At 36.7% G+C, this 27,067-nt stretch overlaps 1 protein-coding gene across 4 annotated transcripts in view; it reads right to left on the reverse strand.

Moving 5' to 3' along the window:
- Positions 1 to 27,067, reverse strand: part of WWC3 (WWC family member 3) — a 96,663-nt gene that overhangs the window by 25,449 nt on the left and 44,147 nt on the right. For all 4 annotated transcript variants that reach the window (XM_032679851.1, XM_032679850.1, XM_032679849.1 and 1 more), the window contains 5 exons: positions 25,350 to 25,429; positions 19,033 to 19,162; positions 13,812 to 13,961; positions 12,211 to 12,284; positions 2,881 to 3,123 (listed from right to left, as the gene is read on the reverse strand). In XM_032679851.1, the coding sequence (XP_032535742.1) occupies positions 2,881 to 3,123; positions 12,211 to 12,284; positions 13,812 to 13,961; positions 19,033 to 19,162; positions 25,350 to 25,429 (677 nt within the window). The remainder of the gene's footprint in view (positions 1 to 2,880; positions 3,124 to 12,210; positions 12,285 to 13,811; positions 13,962 to 19,032; positions 19,163 to 25,349; positions 25,430 to 27,067) is intronic.

The raw sequence follows: 27,067 nt of genomic DNA on the forward strand, positions 1-27,067 counted from the left end.
ACCAAGTCCTAGGTAAAAACACGAGACTCTCTATTTTTTTCTCTTGCATCAACCTGATTCTGCCAGTAAAATACTATGACTTTCCAGCTTCGCAGGAAAAAAAATATTCCAAATAGCCCTATTATGCAAGCTAATTAGTATAAAATTTCAAAGATAAAAAGAAAATTTTGGGAGGTTTTTCGTTGAATGCAACCATAAAAGTCAAACTTACATTCTTATTCTAGGTGTTTTAGGTGCATTTATATATCAGCATATTTAAGCAGGTGATACAGCATTTTGAATACTATGTTATGACAAAAATCTCATGCTGCAACTTTTTTGTCTGTTCTAAAAACACTCAGCTGAATTACTCAGTACTACTCCACAACACAAACAGAATGTACTTTTAATGCTGTCAATCTCACACACCTATAAGATATCCTAAATTCTGCGTTTTGAGATTATTAGAACTCCAAATGAAAGATTTTATCTATTGATTTATTCTTTTTCTGGATCAAGAATTATATTCTTGGTGTTTTGTTTTTCCAAGCCTAGTCACTGAATTTCAAGCTAAAATCAGGGTAGTATTCTGCTTTGTGCTGTAGATTTTTGTGTCCAGGAAGCTACTGCTCCAGCCCTGCATTTAAAAGTTGGCTAGAAATTTGGATTCTGACAGACAGCTTGGATAAAGCAGATCAAACTTATCTGAGTGCCTCAGACCTTCTTCAGCTGCAAAGATGGCTGTTGAACTCAACATGTTAAAGTGCAGGATTAAAAAAAAATTGGGAAAAAAAAAAATCAGCAAAAAGGGGGTCCTCCTGGATAAAACAGCAGCATTAGTTTCAATAAACTTCGGATGGTTAAGATATGAAAAAAAGTATGTCTCTGTTAGCACCAGAAACATAAATCTCTCAACCTCTTTGGCCTCTAACTTCATCAGTTCCTATGCTGGCAAGGGGCTGCAGTGCTACACTCCAGCACCACCACAGCCCTCTGGGAAGGCTCCCTCCATTGCAACCGCAGGGCAGGGGATGCACACCCCCACGGTGCAATGCTGATGCTTTTCTCCTGCTGCTGTGGAACCCAGACCAGGTCGACCCAGTGGCCCAAGGAAGGCTGCAGCTCAGCTAAACAAACTTACATGATACAGGCACTGCATGTAGGAACCAAAAGAAAAAGACGAATGGATGCAAGAAACTTAATTGACTCAAAAGGGGAAAGCAGGGATATTCACACTATCTACTTTAAAAAACAAACTTAGGAACCTACACTCCACAATGATCAGTGCTGCAAGGTAGGTACCTGTGCTAAAAGGGAAGAAATGCCTCCAACTAAGGCTATCAGCCAATTTTACAAAAACCAACACTACAACAATTAAAAAAAAAAAAAAAAAAAACAAACACAAAAAAAAACCCCTTCCCACCTCTGTCATAGTGATTTTAAGTTTGTTTTCATCTGTCCATAATTCTGTGTCTTAAATACTCAGTAATAGAACAGAACTGGTAATAATTTAAAAAAGAAAATCTTCTGTATTTCACGATTAGAAGAAAGTGGTAATAGAAAAGCAAAACTAGGAAGGTTTTTGGTTATTCCTCAGTCTAAAACAAAAAAAAACCAAATCAATTAGGGCTACTAATAGTTAAGCTTTCCTCCAATTAGCTATACAAAAATAGAGTGTCCATCAATATTATTCTAACTTCTACTCAACTTTTTGCTAGCATTTGAAATATCAAGTACCACACTGGAACGCTGGTTTCCACAGCATGAACTACATGGAAAAATAGCTTGGTTTTCTTGCCAATATAGTATGAACTACCTAACATGAGAGCCCAAAACCAACAAATAAAACTTACTGCACTGCAGTGTAAAATGAACTCCCTTTTCTGTCAGCTTAAGCTGAAAAGCCGATGTAACGATACAGCAAAAATTGCAAAATATATTACACTGACCTGTAGGCTGGCTGTGAATTTTCTATTTATTGCCTGAATTTACTGTCTGAAATAAGCCTGTTCAAAAGAACTGAAGTTGTCAGAATCTGTATATGGGAGGCACTTTCCAATATTTTTAAAGTGTCTTAATTGTGTAAATATTAACCTTTGCACAGATCACATTAAACCTGGTTCATGTAGGTTTTCCTGAAGGGTCAAACATGAGGGTTTACCACTGTTCAAGAGAAGTAAGAACAAGCAGTTTCTTGCTTTCACTAGAAGCAGTCTACAGTAAAAAGAGGTTAAGAGGTTTTGTCCGTTTCTTTGGCTACAGGAAAAACTGGGCAACTTCAAAATAAACACAGTGTTTCCATTAATATGTTTTTGGATTGTTTATTTTACATATAACTTGATATTTAAGTTTCAAGAATGACTCTGTTTACTATGTTCTCTGAATGTCTGAGTTGGGATGTGCTCTCACTGCTAAGATTGCAAATGAAAAGGAAATGTATATAAAAGGCAGCAAAAAGGTCATCATTTAACCTTCCTGTTATAAGGAAGAAACTACATATAGCAAAGGATCTTTGTTCTGTTGTTTTGGGAGATGAATAGTACTCTACTGCAAATAACAGAAAAAATCTTTCACTATAGAAGAACTCTTATTCAGGTCTCTATTATCAGACAGTATCACTTTTTCCAAGCATCTTTTCAGACTCTATTCTGATCTTGTCTTCCTGTTCAGACTCTTTACGCAAATGAAAGGAAAACTAACTAGTCAACCTCACTGCAACTCCACTTCAGAAAACTTCAAGACAGAATTAAACAGTGGCAGTCAGGAGCAGACTCTTCTGAAACCAAACTACTCTAGTAACTATTTTTTTCCCCTTAAACTTAAGGAAATTCTCTACTCCTCCTTTTGAAACTACCAATATGGATCTTACAATAGATAAGAAAATTATTTAAGTTCCCAAACCTTTCAGTGGCCCCATGAGCAGACGTTGCTCGAGCCCGTTGAATTTCATCCTCCAAGCGTCTTTTTTCATCTTCCAGTCGTGCGATGTCTTCTGGGGATCGTCTCTGCTGACTGATGAGCTGCAGTTCCTGAAGAAGAGCCTCCTTCTCTTTGATGAGCTGAAGACGGTCCCTGTCCGCTTCAGCCATTCCTGGCCAAGATTCATTATCTAGCAAGGCCAGCTGCTGTTGTATATTTGAAACTCTTTAAAAGAGGATAAATATATTTCAAAATTAAGAAGAGACAAAGACAAGTAAGAAGAAAATTATCAAAAGGTGAAGCCTGTTGACTCCTGTGCCTTTTTTCTTCTAAATTTCAGAACAAGAAAATCTAGATGAGTTTGGAAGGATTATTTGTTTCTGGGTTTTAGGGTGGATTTTTGGGGGGTTTTGTTTGGTTGGTTTGAGGGGGGATTTTGTTGTTTTGTGCATTTTTAAAACAATGGCAAGCATTCCTAAGTCTGTAGTTGTATAAGAACTACAGTGCATTTATCTATCACATGGACGTTATCTGATTTCAGAGCTTTCTCATTTTGTAATAAATCAATATTTTACAGTTCAAGTTTGCTGCCTATAGAGCTGATGAAGTTGAATGTCCTTTCATTCTTCATTCTTCTATGATAAGATCTCAAACTGGGATTTCAAAAGTGCAGGAAGAAGTTGAAGGGGCTGAAGATGAGACGCATAACTAGTGGTAACAGGTCCAGACATTCATGTCTCACCTAGTAGAGGATTGGCTGAAAAAATTAGGCTGTCCTAACTAAGAACAAAACCTTAAGAATAAATAAGCTGTCAGTAAAACAGAAATATAGGTCTGGAAAAAAGATTTACTGGTTACAAAATACAGGTGGCTTTATATGAATCCATCATAAAATCAAGCAATTAAATAAGCTAACATAATATTTTTCCTGTAGTATTCTTTATAGTCAAAAGTAATTTCCTATAAATCAAGATCCTGAACTATTACATGAAACAACAGTTGTAAGAATACTTCCACAGTCGACATTTTAAGAAAATGTTCTTTTAAAAACAAATGTAGAACTTCTATCAATATTACAAAAAAGGGTAAAGCTAGACATTTCACAAATGTTTCTTTTTGCAGAACTGAAAGGTATATAAGCGTAAGAGGGAGAACACTTATTGATAGGTATTTATGTTTGTCTTAAAATGACAATTTAGACACTTCAGAATGTTACAGTTAAAATAAAAAGTAAATAAGAGAAAATCTAGCTTTCTGATTTTTGGACATTTGAAACTTGAGAACTGTACAATATTTATGCAGTTTACATCTAAGTTTCATCTTCACTTTGAAATGGTAGCATTCAAATAAAATTCAGTGCACTATAAAAGATTACTACCCTTCAGCTAACTAGCTAAATAAATAAAGGTACATTTAAGCCAGCCATAAAAGTGGGATATGGTTCATTCTTTTTGGTTAGTTTAAGTAATCTTTTTTCAAAATTACTTGGTAAGAAAGAAAAGTTAATAATAAACAAAGCAAGGTAAAAGCACATAACATGTAAACAGAAGATCCACAGTGTGCTAAAATGTGATTCGCAATCAAAGGAAAGGCATAAACAAGACAAAGGCAAGGTTTCCCCCATCTGAAAATAAAAGCTCACACAATGTTTATTTCATACTGACATGTGGAAAGTATCTGGTCATCTTATTATCTGGGGAAGGGAAATAAAGTATCAATATAAGTCATTTTGCAATGACTGCATTCATATAGGAATATGAATTTTATTGTGATCCCCCCCTTAGATTTCACTTACAGTAAGTAAAGAAATTGTGTTTTATGTTATATCTTAGTCTAAAGCAGAGTATTTTATCAAGCCCTTCAATACCATTTCCTTCTCCTTGCATTAATAACCAACTTCCTGCCAATATCTACTGAAAGCACCATTGTGAATCAATACATGCAGTCTACATATTTCATGCTTCAGCTATTGTGCATGAATTCCAGATGCAGCTTCCTGAAGAACACCTCGCCCCATTGACCAAATGTCAGGGCCAGGAAGAACAAGCAGAGTCAGGACACCTCTTCTCCCCTGCCTGGGCCGCTATGCTGTTAAAGATTCAGCAAACACTCCTGAAGGCATATACAGCTTGATTTTCAAGTGTTCAGTGTCAAATGAAAGGACTCAAGGTCCTTTCAATAGAATCACAGAATTCAGGTACAATTAAGTTATCACAGCTTGGCAAGCAAGTATGAATCAGATGAGCCCTGACTATTTGAGTGACCATGTTCATAAGCTTTTACACAGTTTGTGGACAAAAGAACGTGAGTTCACCTGGTGAAGTCTCTGGATTGTTTTACAAGACAGCTGAAGGACTGACCCTCTCCATTTTAACACTCACAATTGTTTTGCCAGCTATTTTTACATTGCGGGGTGAGCTGGTTAAGAAGCTGACCATAGGGGCAAATGAACATGAATGAAAGCAACAAGGAAGAGAGAAGTATGATCAGGGAAGAGGGGAAGGTGGGATCACCCCTTTCAGCACTACTGAACCAGTGAAGCCACTCATCTGTAGAGTAAAATACCACCCTCACTGAATACAAGAGGTTTTAATTTAGACTCTTGAGCTTGCTGAGAGCACGTAACTCCCTTTGTGTATGACATTCCAGCCTAAAGTTTGTTTTTTCCCTTCAATTTCTGTTATGGTGATGCTTTGAAAGTAGGAAGTTGTCATACAATAACTTAATTATACTGCTATTAAAGGGGGAAAAGTACTGCTGTGGACAAGGGTTTGTATCACTGAAGAGTTCCAAAATCTGATTAGGTGTTTACTTTGATTCCCTCGACACTTAGCATTTCAGCTAGCTCTTCTTGTTTCTAGAGTTCTCCCTTTAAACAAAGAAAAAGCAGTCACAAAACACTTCATAATGCAGGAATCTTGAAGCACCAAAAAGCCAGTTTTATGTAGCCTGTATTTCCTGCAAATGAACTGAAGTTTTGAGGCAATTTTGTTGCTTGCTTTCCACTGAGGACTCTCTCTGTATGGTAAGTTGTTCCAAAAAGCTACTAGTGACAAACTTTTCAGAATTTATCTCCTTGGCTAGATAACATCCTTAAGGTTTTTATGGTCTCGCTCACTCAAAACTAAGAAAAATATCTGAGGAGTCATGTTCAGTTCTGCTAAACCTTAACAAAATATGCTCTTATGCGTGTTCCATAAGAGTTACAATCTGTCTTCTCGAACACAGGCTTTTCTTCCCAATCACAACAAATGCATAAATAAGCCATTTCACTTTGCTCATCTAGGCCAGATTTTATGCCCATACTACACCAGTCATTCTCACCACTGGTATGTTACAAAACAGTGGCTGGTTTCCATTTTCAAACTTAGTGCATATATTAACGTACATTAAATATCCACTTAAATAAATCAATGACTTCACACAGATTGCAATTTAAGGTGGAAAAAAATATTTAGGATCCGTTATGAAGCCTCTGTTTTTCAAACACATTTTCCTTCCTACTGAGTATTTTTAAGATACTACTTTTTAAGAACAGTCACTGTAAAAGAATGCTTTTATCTGGCCTAAGGCCAGATACTGAGGTCCCTACTGATACAGCAATTTAACATACTCCTGGGGAAAAAACAGTTAATTTTGAGCCATCAACATTCCAGGCATTTTGCCCATTCCCATCCTTGCATAACAAGTGCTGAGGAGCTAGCATTCCACACTGGAGTAGGTGGTATCAAATGACTGGTTTCCTAGGTAGGCAGACCAACTTGCTGCTTATTTCAGTATTTCAAAATTTTGAATAGAGATGAACATAACAGCTCCTGGTTAAGCAGGAGGGGTACAGATGGGATGACAAAGGTTTAACCTGATGATCTTAAGCAAACACTGCTTTGAAACAGCACACTTGCCCTGAAAAGGCCATACAAGGTAGCTATAACGATGCCTCGCCCAAGATAATGTAGACAGAGCATGAGGGTGGAGATCAGTACAGTCAGTAGTTTACTACACAAAATACATCATGGGGGCAGAAAAGCATTTATTTCCAAAATTTAATTAGATAGAATTTAATTAAATTTAATAACATGTCTGAATCATTACAGATCTATATAGCTCCCCCCAGACAAAAGAGGCAACCCTTCTGTCATTGAAAATATCAGGGGAACCTTAAAGATTTCATTAGTGTCTAGAACCTCACTTTCAAGACTGTTATCTGAATCCAGCACTAACTAAATTATACTGCTGAGCTCAAGAGCTTGAGGATATTTATTAAATATGAGAAGTGAGTAAAAATCACTTTTTGTGAGATGAGTGATTTACAAGTACAATTAGACTATTACTCAGACTTTGAATAAGACAAGTGTCTTGGGGAGGGAAATGCCCTGAATCAATTCAAAGAAACTAACTCATGCTCATAAAAGGGACAAATTATGAGTATCATACAGTTGGCACTTCCTAATCTACAAGCTCTGGTCTTTCTAGCCTAAACAAGTTCTTCAAACTTACTTTGTTTGAATTTTCCAAGGAGAAAAAAATCAACCAACCAAACAAAAAATATCCCCCTACATTTAAATGCCTACACTTCTGGGTGACATACTAGACCACTCTAGAGCTGAGGCCTTTGTTACCTGTGGAATGGGAAGACTGGTGGGGATAAAATAATGAAAAAATTCCACAGTTATGATTTGAAGGAGAATGGTGGCTAAGATCACATAAATCAGCCCTGCTTAACTCTTTTCTTTAGGCTTATAATTGGATCCAGTTCTCTGACACTTCAGGTAACAGGGAACTTCTCCGATATACAACACCCAGAGGAGGTGGCTGTGGGACTGAAGACACATAATGAAGGGTGTAAGAACTTGGTAATTTCTGGCATCTACTGACCCACTTCAGCATGGATTATGATTTATATCCAAAGAGGGGAAGGCTAAAGAAAGAGGAAGAAAGACATGGAAAGAACAAGAAGCTGGGGAACTCAGCCAAACGCTCACAAAATTTCTCTACTGTGTCTACTTTGGCTGTTCCTGCAAGTATGTGCCACTGTGGCTTTGGCGGACAACACAAGTACGCTCTGTAGAATATCCAGCCTTCCTGGTAGCCTGATTCATTCAATAACAACGAGCTCTTAAATTAGCTTAAAGAAACTCATGAAACCTTTAGAGTCCACTGGCATTTTACAGATAAAACTCGGTACTGAAATTACAGAAAATTGCAAAAGCCTACTAAAAACCAATGGAGAGGAATCAGCATTTTTCTCCAATTCACAGGTGAAGTGGTACGATGAAAACTTTAAAGACAGTTCAAAAGCATGTCTCAGCTCCTTCTATGACCCAAAGAAACTGTTTTATGTTTAAAAATTGACACAGGGAGATTAAGGTTTGGCTGGGCCATGTATTTATGATATCGAACAGATTACTTCATGCTTAAATCAGATTTTCAGATTAGTTTAGCGGAATAAAGCATACAAATTACTGAATTTCACTAGGTATTAGGCTAGTTGCCTTGAATCCTGCCTACACAAGATGAAGTTTAACAGGAAAATACTTGACTGTGCTATTGTATAAGTACTGGAATGTTGCTACCAGTATCCAACCAACACATATTTTGTCAGTACAAGTTCAAACCGCACTGACACACTTCTGATTGTGCTAGTGTTTTTAAAAGCCCAGTTGGAATTTAATTTTTGAAAAGAGAAACAAGTATGCAACAAACTGTACTGAACAGAAAGAAGAAACATTCTTAAAGAGAATGTAGAAATATTAAGCATAGCTGAGGAAAAGGTTTTTAGAAGGTTAAAATAAATCTCCTGACAGCCAGTGTATGCTTCTATGAAATGAAATAAAAAGTAACATCTTTGAATTCAAATTTACAAAAGACACAAACAAACTACTGCTTCTTCACCCAAATTAGGTAAGCTGGTTGAAGACGCCTGGATGTATTAGTTAATTAAAGTCAGCTACCACCAGACTGGACTATTAAAAAGTAAAATAAAAAAAATCACAGTTAAAGCTTTTGGTGCTTCTTATTGAAGGGATCATTTTTCATCTACCAATTAATACAATTCAAGGACATGTGGCACTGCAGCAATGACATTTCATGATCATTTGCTAATATACTTCATGTAGTCATTATACTGAACTGCACAACTTAAGAGTTATCAAAGAAAAACAATTTGCTTTTGATTTCTCTTTCTATGAAACAGTCTATTCAGAAAAGTGCTCGAGGGGTTGCACACTTTCCAGTGTGCAAATGCTTTCATGAGAGGTGGTCTCACTGAAATAGCAACTGAAACTAAAAACAGTATTTATCCAGACAGTTTGGGGCTGTCTGTTCAAAAAGACCATCCTCCCTCCCTCCTGCTTCTCTGGAGGGCCACACTGACAGATCTGAGAGAAGAAATTTCATGGAAATAAGGTACAGTTTATTTAGAAATAATGGGGGAGGGGAGAGCAGCACAGAGAAGAAGAGTACAGAGCAGAAGAAAAGTGATTGAGCCTCTCTTCAGCATGATTGGTGAGTTAAAAAGTAGAATTTACACACCTCCTCCCAGAGCCTGGACCAGAAACAGGGGAGAGGATCTCTTCCCCAGTGTGCTGGAGATGCCAGAACCCACAGCACAAAACATCTGAAATACCCATGGGAAAAATTAAATTGCAAATCATCCTTCCTTCCTTTCCAGTGGGAAACTGAAGCGGGGGGGGGGAACCTATGTGAATGTCTTAATTTATTCAAAGGCCAAACCACTCAGTAGATGGAGAGATTTTTGAAGTAGGAATTAAAATGAAATTATCTTTTATGAGGGAAGAGAGATATTTCACGAGCACAAGCCAACTTTTCTGCTATCACTGAGTCTCATCTCCCGAATTCCTCAAGATAGTTCATTCAGAAATCCCAACGGTGCATTTCCTTGCATAGACTCCATACAGAGAGAACATATTTTTATTTTTAAAGACTTTTTACTACATATGGCATATATTCTGCTTTTATCTGGCTAGATTCACAAGACTGACTAAAACACAACACTGTCCCTCAGTTTGCGGGGCTTTTTGCCTGCTTTCCTTTAAGGCAAAAGATATGCTTTTCTCCAACAGCGCATTTTAAAGGTCTCCCATTAAAAGTTTGTCTATTGTACTTATTTGCTATATATTTCCACACCCCATTTGACACGCAAGTAGTCATAAATACTGCCTTACAGTTGTGACATACTGTAGCATTTTAATTTTCTACTTTGTAGATTTTAATCCATCACAGCACATTCCGTCACCCACACTGCGCAGTAACAGTAGTTATTTCACCAGCCAAGGGAGAACGAACACAAAGATATTTAGTAGAGACAAAAGCTCTACAGAAATGCCAGCAAGCTAAGGGGAAGGAATGCATGATAAATGAAGAATGCAACCACAGAGATAACTGGTAGGGGCAATGAGCTTTGTGCAGTTCCACTCAAAAGCTGAAAGCTGATTACTTCCGTACAGCACACTGTGCAGAATAAGGCTACTATTTTAAAGCAACTAACATGCTTTTGCTAAATAACAGACCACTGTCAGAGCTACTATCCCAGGACAGCGAAACTACTCTTACTGCAATTACCATTCTCTAGTTGGAAGGTTAGTTAACCAGATTTTCTACACTTAATTAAGATTAAACCCCAGCTCACTTCTGAGATTCAGAAATACTGCATTCCATGCAGAAACAAATGTTCAGCATTTCCAGCTGAGAAATGCTTTGCTACTAAAAAAAAATTAACCCAAAAAACCCCAAGACCTTTCTGCCCCCTCCAAAAAAACACCACTCCATCTTTTCCCTGCAATAACACAGAAGAAGAGAATTGTTTTGAAAAACACATCTAAAAGATATGTCAGAAAAGTGAATTAAAACATTTTAATACAATCTTCACAGTATCAATGGTTCTGTTAAACTAAACAGTGCAAAACTAAATTCTACCATTCTTCTTTCAGCAATGAGTCCCTAAACTATCACTGGACTAGTAAGTGCTAAGTGTTAAGCCTTAGACAAAACAGGACACTGACACGTTTTTGTTTTGTTCCTTTTTCCCCAGTTATTTAACCATTGTTAGGTAATCGTCACCAGTATTCACATACAGTATTTACAATGCAGACTTTTATTCAAGGTACAAATCCTGAAGATTTAGCTATGTTTATCTAACATGCTTTCAACAATTTAGTTTTTTGAAGCCTGTATTGTGTTCAAATGTGGACAAATTTTCCAAGAACAACGAAATGGTGAACTGCCTATAAAGCTTCCAATTCCTGCCAAAACAGGACAGCACTACATATTCCCCTAAAGAAAAAGTCACCATGATATGAAAAAAAGAGGCAAAACCACTGAACTTCTTTTTTTAATCCTTGTTCTGAGAGATGTAAAAAAGTGGAAAAATAGACAACACTGAAAAGAAAAAAAAAGATCTAACTTGATAAAAATTTAAAACTAAGGTTTTCAAAGTTAACTATACAGAATCTTTTAAGTGTCAGTCAATATCAATAACAGAATGTTCTATCAGCACAGATTACAATAATCATAAGTGCATTAAATACCGTGTTCGAGTCATCATCTATACCCACACCATTGTCCTGAATATGTGGCAAATAGTTTGAAAACAATGAGGTTCAATGAGGTTCCACTAAACCATACAAGTACATAGTACTTTTAAAACAGTACTAAATAAGAAAAGACTACTTCTAGAAACTCATGGAAAAACACTGCATGACTGACCTCCACAAGAGAAATTCTTATAATAAGCAACCAGATTGAATGACTCAGTGAATGATTAATCTAGTTCAATTAATAATTTTTTCACTTTTATCGATTTTTTTGAATTTCAGCGTTTATTTTTTGTACCCTTTTGTTCAGTTCTGAACATCTTCATTTGTCTCACGTGAGGTTCTGCATTCTTTCTTCACACTGGGTTCATGACTTCAGTACATTGAACTTAGAACACAGGTATGCAAAGCTTTGGATATACTGACAGACAAAGCTGGTAAGTGTAAATTTAAAAACTGTTTATACTGAGGTTTGAGAAGAAGGGTGAAAAAATGTAGAACAGTTTAACTGAACTACCACAGTTTTGTGTTTATACAAGTGTAGAATAGGGTTGACATTTAGCTTTATCTCTGCAAACAATATAATAATCTTATGAAAAACTCTTATGTTTACCTAAAATTTTATTATTTGTGAACTACTAAATCGTGAACAAATTAGTCTTTCCAAAAATGTTTCAGCAGGAAGGTCGGTTCCAGTTCTACTTTGAAAATTTTAATCACAAGAGTAAATGTAAAACACAATAAATTTATCTTTAATTACCTTTTCTTGGCCTCCTCATATTGCCAGTTCAGTCTTACTTTGTCTACAAGTCTTGTTTTGTCATCAAACCCAAACTTGCAGAGTTGAAGAGCGAGGACAGGGGAAAAAAAGAGAGGAAAAATTAGAATTTAAAAACACTCACCATAAAGGGATAAATTAGTCTCACTTATTGGACTCACTAAAAAACTCTTCATGCTTTAAGTAATAACATAATAAAAATCAATTTTATGCTTTAGAAATACAAAACTAGTTTACTGCTAAAAATACAGAAGATAAAAGAGCCCTTTCAATAAATTATGATCCTGGAAATCAAAAGTTAGCAAACTGAATCATTGATGAATGGTCAAAGCTTTTCAAATCTATCCAAGCCTAAAACACAAAAAGTGAAATATTTTACTATTTGATACAGCTATTTTATGGATAGCTTAATTAGAAGCAATTCACATTACATTCCCTGTACTGTGATGTGTTACCCAACACTTACAGCATTAGTACATTTTAAATATTAGTACAAAAAAATTACCTGATCCTTGAAGCAGTTATAGTGTGTATTTACGTTACAACTCCTACTGTATACAGTTCCGTTTCTACAGCAATTTCATTCTTAAGGCATTAGCAGTAGGGAACTACTCAGAAGTTTGTGTATGGTCTAAAAGTTAAAACTTAAGTCCCTATGCAAGTGCATTGCTGTATCCCTGGAGTTCTCATCCAGCTGCTGGTTTTGCTCTCTGCATCACAACATGGGTTAAAAATCCACCTTTTTTCTACTCACATCTTACTACCAGTAATTCAGGGAAAAATCAACATAAATATGTAATTTTATTTTCCTTACAAAAAACCTATACCTGATAAACACAATTTTCAGACTGTACTTGTCTTGGACAGCATTTAATGTGTACTGGAAGGGGAAAATGCTGCTATGTTCCTTTTGGTAATTCCTTTCAGAATTCAATAATCCCATTCACCACCTATCTGAAAAACGACATCCCAAAGACACCATCTACCTAACACTCAAAGACAGCCTAGCATTAGCTAAGTTTTCTTAGATTCTTGAGAAGTGTATCTTCTTAAAAACACAAGATTTCCTCTTTTGTAGGGACCCTCTGGAGACATCCAACTTGACAATGAGTCATCAGTGAACAAAGACAATACAGGACAGACGGGATGATAAGAGCCAATAATTGAGATGATTTCTAACCATATGTGGATAACATCCAGAATGCAGTACTAACAAACTACAAACAGGTTGTCTTCTTACTTTGGTATCAATCATCCACAGAAGCAAATGCTTTATTACCAAAGTAGTAACGTGAGATGTGCTCTGCTGGGCTGGCTGAGTCCAGGAGCTGATTTTACCTGTCACTGACCTGTGAACATGTCCCTATATCCCTGTGCCATGTTCAAGCAGCAGAACCACCAAGCCCAAAGCTCAAACACTGGAAACAATAAGCAAAGCAATTCCCTCAACACCAATATTGCTTTGTAGTTTTCGTTCTGCTCCAGCCAGCACCTCTTCAATTAAAACAGGAAATAACAATGTATCACTATAGTTCAAAACCAGTTATTTTCCTACAGCAAATGTTTCACACAGGAACACATACCTCTCCAGTGATGTCAGTCTGAGAACAAGCATCACAGTGTTGTTGAGGTAAACAGGAGTCACTGAGCGAACTAGAATTGTGCTGCAGATCCTGCAGAGAATCTGTAATACAACAGCTATTCCTGAATCCATCTGTTAACTTGGCCAGACTCTACAGGAGAACAGATTTTTTTAAAATTAGAAAAAATACTTTATAATACTTTTTAATAACAGAAAACAAATTAGGAAAATTGTATTTAAGAAATATGACTGGTAGCTTGCTTATAGAATAACTATCTACAGAAAGTAAAATTCATCGCAGTGTTACTAATATGCAAAAGTTTTGCTTTGAAATAAACCTCCCCTTTTAAAAGATGCATGAAACAGTAAACAGATTTTAAATTATTTGTTTCAGATCTATGAATGCTTTATCTTCTGTATGGCTTGCAGTTCTTTAAATCTAGCAGCTGTCAACTTCACATTAGCTGATAGGGAAGACAAATGTGATTCACCTGCCCTTTTGCCATCTTCTGCACAGGTTACATTCCTTAGCCACTACTGTTATCACATCCAACTTGATGAATACCTTGTATTGATTGTACTTTTATGACAGCTGATTTCACCCTTGTGCTCTCTTACCCAAGGTTCACATAGTTGTTAAGAGATATTTTACACTTTGGGTTAAGCAAGGCACATCGCTGAAATGTCTAGACAATGACACAAACTGTCAGGGTAAAGCACACTCAAGCAGTCTTTAAGGGGAACACAATAGAATCACACAAAATCATAAAAATAACTTTTCTGACAATATAAGCTTGGTTGACAGGCTCTTAAAACTCCTAAAAAAAAAAAGATAAAATTGTTAACATTTCTTTTATTTTCTCATTGTGTATTCTCTCTTTTTCAAAAATTACAGATAATGTAGTATTAGTAACAAAAATCACTGTGCAGGCTGTCATTTGTGACAGAGACTGTAAGCAAAAAACATCAAACAAATACTAAAATAAATAAATAAATAATTTCTGTCCTCTCACCAGAAGATGAAGGACAATCTAATGTGGAAAACAAAAAATGGCCAGAAAAAGCAGCTTCTTCTGGTGGCCTCCATTTCCATCATACATAGTCCATCCATTCACTCTCATATACCAGTCTCTCCCTCAGGCCAGCCTCCACTGGAGATGAAAAAGAGGGAAAACACGCAGTCTGGTACAGGATGAATGAACAAGCAGGTTCCTGGCTAGAAGAATGTGGGCCTGTGTTCCTCCTTGACACCCCCCCTCAGGTAGAGAAAGGAAAGGCAAGGAGAGACATAGGTACACACTACATGTCAGAGACCAGGTGCTGCTCCCTCCTCAGTCTCTCTCTGCTCTTACTACAGGGTCTGAGTGGGGCTGGGATTTCATGCTCAGCATTGGCAGAGATGGAGGACAGTGCAGAGCAATGCCAGACATGCCGGCAGTGGGACAAGGCTACCACCACTTGCCTCCAGAAACCTTACTTGTCTTGGGTCCTTCAGAAAAGCCAGCTATTCTGCCACCTTCCAATTGAACTGAGCCATCTTAACATGAAGATGTCTCGTTTCTGAGACAGCAAAATTCAATTTCAAGTTACATCGTCAAGAAGCCCCTAGTTCGTTTCCCTCTATCCTCCAAGACTTGCTCTGAAAGAAACTGCTCCACAGCATGGAAAAAAGAAGCATCTTTTACTTTAAGAAAACTGCAGACTCCTGTCTAAATTTCTTCTTCAAAACTCACTGGAAATCATCCAGTCAAGTCTCCTGTTGTATGGAGGATCAAGAAGGAACCCTAGTGGGTTTGTAACATGGAAATAATAATTTCAGATCATGGCCTCTTCCCAGTAAAGCATGGCCAGTCACATGAACAAAAACTCAGGTTTCAGAAAGCCTGCAGTTTCTCCCAAAGAAATTATGTCCCATTTGCCCTCTTTGGCTAACACAGGTATGTGCAACACCACAGATCCTGATGCCAGAATTTAAATCGAAATTTTTCCCTGTATTTTAGCTACTTTGTACACTCCTGGTATGCTCCGGACACCCTCCAGCATTCTCTCTGGCAATGAAGGGCTACTTGGCTGCTGGCCAGGCTTTCTGTCTGGGCACAGTTGCTGAACCCTGGTCACTAGTTACAAACTACAAAGCATTTGACATGTGGCAATCACCAAGTAGCATCACATTAACTTACATCTATGTTCACAGGTGACTGTGCCCTAGGGCAAGCGTAAATGCCTTGAGTCCTTATAGCTGGATGAGTGAAAACACAGCCAATCCTAACGTGGAAAGTTACAACCTGAATTAGACTACTTTTAAATAGAAACAATTTACATAAACTGCTCGGAGTAATTTCCTCCCCAGCTATATGGAGGCATCCATCTTTCATCTAGAATTTAAGAATTGTTTATTGCAATCCCACAGAAACTACCAGAGAGCCTACTGTTAATGTGAAGTTCTAGGCACAGCAGCCCAGACTTACCCAAAAAGAGACAAATAAGCACTGTCTGTTGCCAATTGATTTGGGAGCTCTCTGCACAATTTCACTGCAGTTCCTACCTAACCTATTTAGCCAATCTCACTGGTAACAAAAAGAAATGAAAAGAAAAAAAAATAAAAAAAACCACAAAAAGCAAATTCCTGTGCTTCCCAAGGATGAAGAATGATATTTTAAAAGCATATGCACACTGGGACAGAAAAAAAAGTATGAAAGAGATTGGGGAGGAGAGACAAACAAACTGCTTTCAGGAACCTAACCATACACCTTTATTATTCAATCTTATATAAAAAGTTCACCCACCGTTTTGGAGCGCTGACACTGCATATTTGGCTTTATTTGTAACCACAGCATCCAGTTTAAATCTGACCACCCTCTCCTTTCCTTGTCAACCTTTTCTCCCACACAACTAAATCCAATTATCATATTTCTACAGCAGCTACAATTTTCCAAGCACCTACACAAGACTGAGTCACTTCTACTATGTTTAGTTCTGTTGCTTACACTGGCCCCTGTCTACTTCCTTTCTCTGAAATAAATCCCCATCTTTTTACACAATACTTTAAACTCCTCTATTAACAAATTTCAAAGCAAAAAAGATTTCATAACAAAGTTTGTTTTACCAGCAGTAGCTTTAAAATGTAGCATTTTCGAGGATAAAACAATTTCAATATTGATAGGAAATTAAAAATCAAATTCTGAACTCATTAGGAAGATACTTAAAATAGACTTGCACTTGTTAGACAAAGCTAAATAAATCCAGAACAATAATCTTCAAGTAATTATAAAAAGCAAAAGCACAGGTAACTATGGTGACAACAAAAGTAATTTGTTGGTCAAAATTAAAAAAGTATCAGGCAGAGAGCTGCATATTTTTGCAGAAGTTGGCAGAAATACACAACTTCTACAACTGTAGATGTTGTAAACTATGGCATTTAATTCCTTATTACCATTGCAACAAAACATGGAGAACTGTTTTGCATGCTACACTCCTGTGGGAAGCTGTTTTCTAGATTGTCCTGGACTATATGTCTGTTATTGGATGCTATCACAACAGATTCATTGAAATAATGATACTTCCTAGACTCATATTTCCTGTATTTCATGTAGACAACACATGAAGAAGGATTAAACACTTTTCATTTTTGCTTCTGTCTTGTGCAACCTCTACATTCCGGTTCCGCGAGTATTGCCCAATCCTTGATGCTAAGCTTGATCCCAGACTTCTAACTCCCTCAACACTGTATTTAAAGAAACTGCAAGTGCACTTAAAGTTGGTTTAACATATACGATTTTCAGGATCTCAATGTTTACAGCTGAATTTACTGTCACTGAGGGCCAAAAATGTTAGGAAAAGAGGGAGGAAAAATGTACTGGGGGACTGAAAACAAGGCCAGTAGTTAAGTTGCTCCAAGATCTCACACTTAAGTCTTCATATTACCAGCTCGTTTCCTAAAATGTGTGTTACCATATCCATGAAGAACTGCCTTTCTAATAATTTCTTGCTAGCCAGGCATGTGGCAGGCTGAGAATCACTTTAAAACTTAGCCAACCCAAAATATCAAATATGTTAAAAGTTGCCAAAGCAGAAACTTTCCATAGTAACTTAAGTGTTCTGTCTACTTGAACAAGGATTTGTGGTCCATCAAATGACCTTTGTGTAATGCTCTGGAGACTGAATAATTGTATAACTATAGAAATTCATTATATGTAGATTATAAGCTATCCATATCATTTAACAATTAAAAAAAAAAGAAAAAAATCAAAAAACTACTGCAGAGAAAACTGAAAGAAAATGTTTGAATACCAATATTAATTTAGTATAGTTTCAAAACTTTAGATAACAAAGATGTCTTTTTTCATATAGATGCTTGAAGACTGCATGAAGAGAATTGTCCTTATCACCTCTCTGTATTTGTAGCATAATTTATCAAGTCTATATTGAAGGCCCTGTGGTGGCAGAGGCTCATTTTCCTTTGATCAAGTCCCTATCACATTAATAACACAGACACGCAACTGAGAGCTCAAAGCAGGATGCAGAATCCATTCAAAAGTTAGACCACTGCTCAGGCATGTATCTCCCCTCAATCCTCATGCTCTGATTCATAAAATAATTTAAAGGTTTCGTTATGGTTTCTGTATACACTGTATTTAATCATACTCTTTAGGGTTTTGTGAGAACACTTTAAATTAACATGTGCTTTGATGTGGGTACTTCAGAGTTTGGGGTAAAAAGTGACATAGTAACATAGAGATCCAGTTTTCTGAAATACTTGGAAAAACATGGTTGACATGGTAAACATTTTCACACGTGAACTCTCAATCTTACTTCATTACAGGTAATACAAAGAGACATCAAACAAAATGAAAAACAAATACTGCAAAACAAAGATTTTTTTTTTTTTTTTTTAATGCAGCATAATTATTCCATGGCAGCCTTAGACATAGCAACAATGGAAAGCTATATTCAATAAAGACATTGACCTAAATGCAACTTAGGTAACTACATTACCTAAGACAAAAATACAAAATGTGTACAAAACTATGAGTTCGCACTAAAGAAAATGACTACTTACCTTTTTTGAGCTGCTTGATATTGGTAATTATCAAACAGAAAAATCAGTTTAGGGCACCCTACTTCATTATTTAAACTTGGTAAACCCAAAGCAATCCCTAACAAGAAAATAGTGGTAGGTAATTACTATTTAGCAGTTATCTGTTTAGTAGCATATTTTTTACCTGCATAAGGTCCTGCCTTTCTTTTTCACCTGTGCATATAGCTTTCTTTATGGTTCGAAGTTCACTCATTATAGCTTGTGCTTCATCCAGTCTATAATTTGTATGAGCATTTGACATCTTACGATCAATCCTGTTCAAAAGAGTAAGACAAATTCAGGAATTTTCACATAATTAGAAAGCACATAGATTTCTTAAGATCGCTTGCTTACTCGTACCACTTCATTTCCAGAAATAAAATTATACTCTGCTCAGAACTAACATAGCACTCAGTGCCAAGTCCACTCTAAAGACAAAGCAAAGCAATTATCTACCAAGGTTCTTCAGAACCAACACATTTCCTCGGTTTAATGTCCTAATACAGAGCTTTCTACGGGCAATGTCTGTGGTCTATTTGAAGCAACAAAAGTAAAATCAACCTAAAACCAACCTATGTGGTGGTAACTCAAAAGATAAGGTAGCAGTCTAGCTGTCACATTTTCCATGCAGCACTACACATTGCAATATCTCTTCCAGGACTTTTATCTGATCTTGCTTTAGAAGTTTCTAACAAAGGCTATTCATTTTCTCAGGATGAAAATTTTAATTCCTAAAATTTTATTGCAAATGCTTTCCTGCTCTTTAAGGATCTTTGAGTATCTTTTCTATAAGACATCATCATCCTGCACTGAAAGTCATGACACGGGACCATCCCAGAAGATTTTAAATGTAAACTCAGCGAAGAACAAGAGCGCTAATCATGACATAAGGTTGAAGTTCTACTACTGTTTCCATCTTGACATAAAAAACTCTCAAGTGGAACATCTACTGGCTGAGTTTTCAACCTTTTTTCCAGCAATTCTCAACAGTAAAGGACAACATATCAGGATGCAGAAGCATAATCCAGTGTACCATCTTGATAATTTGCTTTGATTTATAGATCAAGAGATCGCACTGAACTTAAAAGAATAATCATTTGGTCCTGGATTTACAACAAATGGCCATAGGGTTTTAACAGGTTTTACAGGTTGTCCACAGCAATTAGAGAAAATCATGTTAAGTTCCAGTTAAAATATTAAAAACTCAATTTTCCTGTTAATGTAGCATAGAAAGTGTGCATGTAGAAAAAAGGAGTTATGTCTAATGGTGCTTAAGCCAATGCTCAGAACAAACATCTTCAGGAAAAGGTGTATCTGGTTAACAGAATTAAAGATAAAAACATACACTGGTCACTACAAAGGGTACCAGTTTTCAAAAAGATGTAGTAGGAGAGGGCATGCTATACATATAGATCAAGAATATCCAAACTCTATTTAAAATATCGAGAATAACTAAAAGTTTCAAGGTAGGTATTATATTAAGCTAAGAGTATCAGCAACACTCAGCATGTTCTGTCAGTTAAATACAACCAGTGAAATTCCACTTGCATCAAATTACTTGCTTTAAAATTAAAATATTAAAATGAAAAATCAAAAGGCTTGAATGAAAATCCTGTGGTTTTATTGTGCAGCTCACAATACTTAGGAAAAAAACCATAGGTTGGGTTTCTACGGTTTTGGTTTGTTTCGTTTTTTTCTGATAGTTCCTACTTTCGGAGATAACACAAAATAAGTCTGAATGTCAAGATTTCAACTTAAACACAATTTTTGCCATATTACATAAGAAAATATAGAAACTTTTATGATTATTGGTTCGAGAACAAGAAAGGACTTAAATTTCATGTGGATTAAGGTTGGAGTTTTTGTTTGATTGATTTTCCGTTTAATCTTCACTAATTTTTAGTTGAAGTCCTGAAAAGATAAAACCATGATAAAACAACTAATCCAATTCACTAAAAGTCACATGGAAAAGACAGCACGTTTTTATCTGACAGTGACTGTAATGTTAAGAATGTAGATTCCATCCAAACACTGGACACAAAAATGCCTCATTATACTGTTTGCTAGGACCAAGGTGGCATTTCAGGAAAAGGAAATTATTTAATTTCGACCAGATTTTTGTCCAGTAACTCACATATTCGTGTTCCTAGACATCACTTTGGAGCCCGCCTTATGAATCAAAATTTGTTTAAGGAAAGAATCAGAAATACTGCCAATAGTATTTAGGCTTAAATCAGTATTGCTGTCAATCCAAACTGACTTAAGTAGCTTACAAAATTACTTGTTATTTATTGTCTGTTATTTTTTTTCTGTTTTTTATAAAGATCTATTTTTGAAAGGCATGGAGTTAACAGGAGTCTTCCATTTTATTAATGGAAAATAGCATGATACAAATATAGATCAGACCTTTGTACGAACAGAAAAAATGTTCAACTAACACACAAAACTGTAGGTTTTCTGAGGAAGATATTTCTAGGAGACACAGACTATTAATATGTTTCAGCCGTATAGGGCAGACTCTGTGTTCTTCTATTTTCCTCCATGTGCTCTCAAATACACAAGACTCCCCCCCCCCCCCATCCTCACCAAAGCACAGGTCTGTATTTGAGTTAAAATCTGATTCTAAAGCTTTTGTCAGGTCTCCTATCCTCTAAATTAGCCTGTAGCTACAAATTGTTTAGCCAGTCCTAATTCCCTGTCACTCCCAACTTCTCACAGCGTTCACTTCGCTCTCATGGCCAACTGGCCAAGTTTTCATTTCCTTTGTTGCTAAACGCCTTCTTCCTCCAAAATTCCTGCCGGGGGAGCAGAAGGGTCACTGAAAACACAGGGGAGGAGGAACTGCTGTCAGGCCAGAGGAAGGAATTTGTTCCAGAAAAGGCTCATATTTAACCCTGTAACTCTGGACTGTGACAGGATCAGACACACCTTGGGGCAAAGGCACTGGCAAAGGCTGAGGAACACCTTCCTGCAGGGAGGGGATCTCTGCAGGTTTTAAACAGTGAGCTCTAGAAAGTCTCCAGTGGACAAACACAAACTCTGATGTCCAAAGGTTTATCACAACATTGCCAAATATAGATGAAACTGCAGAAAGTACAGCCCTGATAAAAGCAGCACTACAAAGACTGAAATTTTGGCTGTATTGAAGTTGTAAAGGTATCAAAAAAACCTTCAATCCTGTCTCCCCCCACAAAACCCCACTTCTCTCTAGTCGTTTTGTGGTTTTGTTTTCTTTTTGTTCTCTTCAAAGATGGCTAAGCCATTTTATTAAAATTAAAAAGAACAGAAAACAAAACACAGTCCAAGGCAGACACTGTACATGGAAAATGTCAGTGCAAGAGATTTGTATTTAACAAAGGCATTTGAATTAGAGAGCAACATAAACTGATGGAAATACTGAGCAACCTAACCACCATCACCATAAAAGTTGTCTCTTCTCTGAGAACTATACCCAGGAAAGGTTGCACAGGGAGTCACATGGCAGCAGGTTCCAATACCGCTCATAATGCCATTCTGGTAAGACTTTCAAAGCAAACATTCAGCCAGATGTTAAGCCCCAAGTGTGACAGCTCCCAGTATTGTTCTTGGCTTATACTTGAAATAAAGTGATGAACATGGCTTTAAAAAGCTGAACAGGATGCATGCCATTTGCAGTCTGGCCGTTACTTGAAGATTTGACCTAGCACAAAAAGGAAGAAGAATTACACAGACCAAAAATTTAGGAAACAAAACAAAAGTGGGAAGTGTCTGAGATGTAATAACCTTTAAAAAAAGGGGAGGGAGAGGTAGAAATCAGTATTATTGTTTTAAAGCAGGAGCAATCAATATGTTTTTAGACCATATACTTACTTTGAGGATATGCAAAAACTAAACTACTTCAGCCTTGGTACTTGACCCTTCTCTCCCGACAAATACAAGAGCTAGAGAGATCACCCAGGGAAAAGCTAGAGCACAGTTAGGCTTTTAGCCTGATTTGCCTACTGACTACACAAGGAGAAAAACTCCTCTTTTCAGTTTTCACTGCAAGTATTCTCCAAATTGGCTCACTTCCTACTAGAAGCAAAATACTCAAAAGAAAGTACATATCTCACCAGAAAGGAAAATAAAGAAATTACTTAAAAACACAAACCAAAAACAAAACCACAAGTCTCTTTCACAAGCGAAAAAGTTACTGCAGAGAGCAGAGCTCAGCAAGGCACAAACACTGAGAGAAATTCACTGCAACTCCAGACAACACACAGGCAAAAGGTTCTCCCCAGCTTCAGCAAGCAATGACAAGTGCCACCCAGTGCATGGATGGAACAGACTGTGACTGCACCAACAGCAGCAATGGCAGCACTGAAGCACCAAGCTGTCATGCTTGAACTTGTACACTACATGATTAGAGAGACCCACTGATGAATCAGATATGCTTTAAAATAATTCCTCTCTTGAATGTCTCTCCTATAACCCCATCCTGTAGCATGGGCAACTTGACTTGGGCTATATCCAAGATTAACATTTGTATTCTTAATCATTTGCAGACTTTACTTCTCAAAAAGTTGCACTACTTTGCTGGACTATCTTAAATGAATTATACTAATTAAAACAATCTTGAGTTTCAAATGGCCTTCAAATACTTTCATCATCCTAGTCAAGTGGTTAGTCCTTTTATAAAACAATTGAACCTATACCCTTAAAATAACCCAAAAACCAGAAGAAGATAAACAAATAAAGCAAGCAGAAAAGGCAAGGCAATTCTTACTCAAAGAAAATACGAGTAAGAATCTTAAGACAAAACTGCATTTGTTCTGTTACTGCTTACATATCTAGGTCACCATACTGAGACATTGATTATACATAAAATATTACTTAGTATATAGAAACAGCAAATATTTCTGAGTGTTTTATTTTACTAATTTTCAGTTAATATCACACATTAACAATTCCCCTAACTACCTATAAATGCTTCAATAAAAACATAGTTATGCCTGAAAATTATTACACTATATTTGCCAATGAAGAATTTTGGTTGAACAAGTTTTCTTCTCTGAAACTTTTTAAATGCTTTATAAAACAAAGGAGCCTCGTAAGTTGATTTAAAAATACAAACAAACAAAAAACCCCAAAAACAAAACAAACAAAAACCAAAGACACCAAAAATATGAAGTGCATGGGCTACTCCCTCTTCTTTAAAAGTTAAATCTGAATATCTCCCTTTATATTGTTTTGTTAATGTAGTACCAATCAAAATCAAAGCTGGAAAATAAGCAGCTTAACTGCTCCAGGATCCCTGGAACTTTGTTAGAATTCCTGAAGTGAAAGTGTGAGCCCATGCTTTTTAGCACCAATGCAATAAATCCAAAGCTTCAAAATGTTTCTGCAGATACTGTACTTATGCTGTAAAATGCATTAGACATGCAACAGTTCCAACATTTGCAGGAAGCTCCTGCATTAGGCAGTTCGTTCATATGCATGCTGGAAAAAAGGCCAAGATTTCTAAAGGCACAGCCACATATCCAAGGCAAATCCAAGTGCTGTTCAAGCTCTTGGTCTAGCCCCTGGCCTCGCTGAACAGATCTGCAAGTCACAACAACCTGTGTTTACCTGCCATCTTCTCTATGGCCTGGTAACCTCTCACCCTATCCCAGCAGGAATCCTGTGTATGTGCTACATGTGTAGGTGTCTAAGCAGCACACAGATGGAAGTCACTCAGTTCTCATCTGATGTCCTGCTGGAAGAGTGGCAGGGAGAGTGTCACCACACCATTTTACAACCTTTGACACCACTGAACACACAGGAAACAGAGCACAGGCTGCCTAATAGCCCTTGGAGGAGTGGCATATTGCCCGAGTTTCTTTTCTTTGCTAGGAGAAGACAAGGAGTCACATTTACATGCAGTCATTTTGCACACATGCAACAAAATCCAAGGTCCCACAGACCACCAGATTTACAGTACAAGCACAAGTCAGCTATACTGTGCAGAATGAGATGGCCTGACCACCAGGTACAAGGAAGCAGCAGTATTGTGGTGTACACTTTTCCCCCCCAGGAGAAGTACTGTGCCCAGCCAGAAAGCCTTGGCACTGCTACAGGAAAACTACTCCACAGCATGGTGCTCTGGGCTGTGCTCCAGGCAGTAGATATTTCCAGAAAACATTTGGAAAATATTTTAAAAATCCAATTCCACTTTGACAATATCTTCAGGAAGAGTTGAAGAACAGGGCCTGTAAAACTATTCTTGCATGGGAATCCATAAAATCACCACTCCAACCAATTTTGTCCAACACTTCTTCCATCATTTCACATTGCTCTCACCCTGCATCATTATCACAGTAGAAAGTCTGAAGTAAAGCATTTAACTTTTTCTTTTTGGCAACACAGTTCTAAGAAATTAATTCCAAGACAAATTAAAAAAACCCAACAGATAATAATAATAATAATAATAATAATAATAAATCCTCCCACAAACTCTTAACTTACTCTTGCAGAGTTTCCACTCCTTTTTCTTTATATTGCAGCTCCTGCTTCATCTGTGCCAACTCCCGTTTTAGCCGAGAAAGCTGAATATAACAAAATAACTTAAAGTAATAATATGCAACAGAAACTTCCATAAAAAAAATAATTGGGTTTAAATATAAAATTTTAAGTTACTTCAAAAAACTGGAAGTGATAAGTTTTCTTCCTTTTTTTTGCTTTAAAATCTGCATTAAAATAACAGAGGACTTTCTCAAATATCATAAGATCCAATCAAACAGCAGTCACAACATTCAGCTTTTAAAGTATCAATTGCCTCATCTATTCTATCGTGTTTCTATCTCCAATAGGTTATTCTAACAGCATGTTTCAATCCATAGAACTTTTCTTCTCCCTTCATAGTAGAGACACATCTCAACTGTCTTCAACTCTTTAGTCAACTTTAAAAAAGCCTGAACATTCAATGCTGATAATTTTTCCATCTGGGAAAACAAAATTACTGGCAGCAGAACTGGCCTGTGTGAGGGGTTTCACAGGATCTAGGGTATCCAGGACTGTCAGAGTTCCACCACCCTGTGTAGCCCTCCCCCCCCCTTCCCCATTTGTTCTTGCCCTTTCCTCAAAACTCATGGTACCAGCCTCTAAAACACTCCTATACCCTCACCAACTCTTTTAAAAACTCACAAGCTCACCAAAAGTAAAATGAAAAAATGCACCACTTAACATCATGTACACAGACATTTTATAGTGCATATTTCATTCTATTTCCTGCAACAACTCAATGGCTATGCACACATTTGGTTGAACATATCCCATTCACTCATTAGGTCATTTCATTTTAAGATGCAGGAACAGAGGCAAATAGTCATATAAGTGAAGACCCCGTTTATTTTCTTTAAATAAATAAGAAATAAGGCCTATTTTCTTGTTTAGAATATGCTGACATTTAGAATATGTAAAACAAGCAAACACTAGTCAGTATGTAGTAAATATATACAGATAGAATAAATGCCTTTGGAGGGTGGCGAATGGGATTTATTTTCAGAGGCATTCATGTGAAAAGTGGTCGCTCCTACAAAAATGGAACACTGTCCTGTGAAGAGAAGTATTTTTTTATTTATTTTGCAAGCTGAGTGCCTGGCATGCTAAAAACCATTTTATCCCCTAAGAAAAAGAAAGGTACAGTTTTTAAATAGGTTCTAGAGCTTAGTACTATAAACTGTTTTTTATAATTGCTTATGACTGTTAGATCAATTTGCTTGAAGCCAGTGTGCAATATTTATCTCTGTGCTAAAGCATCATGAGAGAAATTCAAGAAGTCAACTATTTTGCCTTCAGCAAACATGGTACCAAAACCACGATTCCATTTTTTTTAAATATAAATTTTATATATATATATTTAAATATATAAATATATAGGTATGGAACATTTTTATTACAGAACTGCTTACCACTCTCAGAATACTTGAACTCCTCCTCCTCCTCAAAAAGGAGCTCTGGCCAAATCAGCTAAAAAATTCTATTTGGCCAACAGGTCTACTGAATTGTAAAGAGATTTCCAAATAAGTGGTTAAATCCAGAGTTCAGTGGAACCTCACTGAAAATGGATAAATGGTATGAAGAGAGTGGGATTGAACTCCATTTAATAATGAAAGAATTTCGCTGCAGAGTATTTACTACTTGTGGCAGTCGCACAGAGAAAGCAATTTCTGGAAGCCTGGTTG

This window comes from Chiroxiphia lanceolata, chromosome 2 (assembly GCF_009829145.1).
Source record: "Chiroxiphia lanceolata isolate bChiLan1 chromosome 2, bChiLan1.pri, whole genome shotgun sequence".
Lineage (NCBI taxonomy): Eukaryota > Metazoa > Chordata > Aves > Passeriformes > Pipridae > Chiroxiphia > Chiroxiphia lanceolata.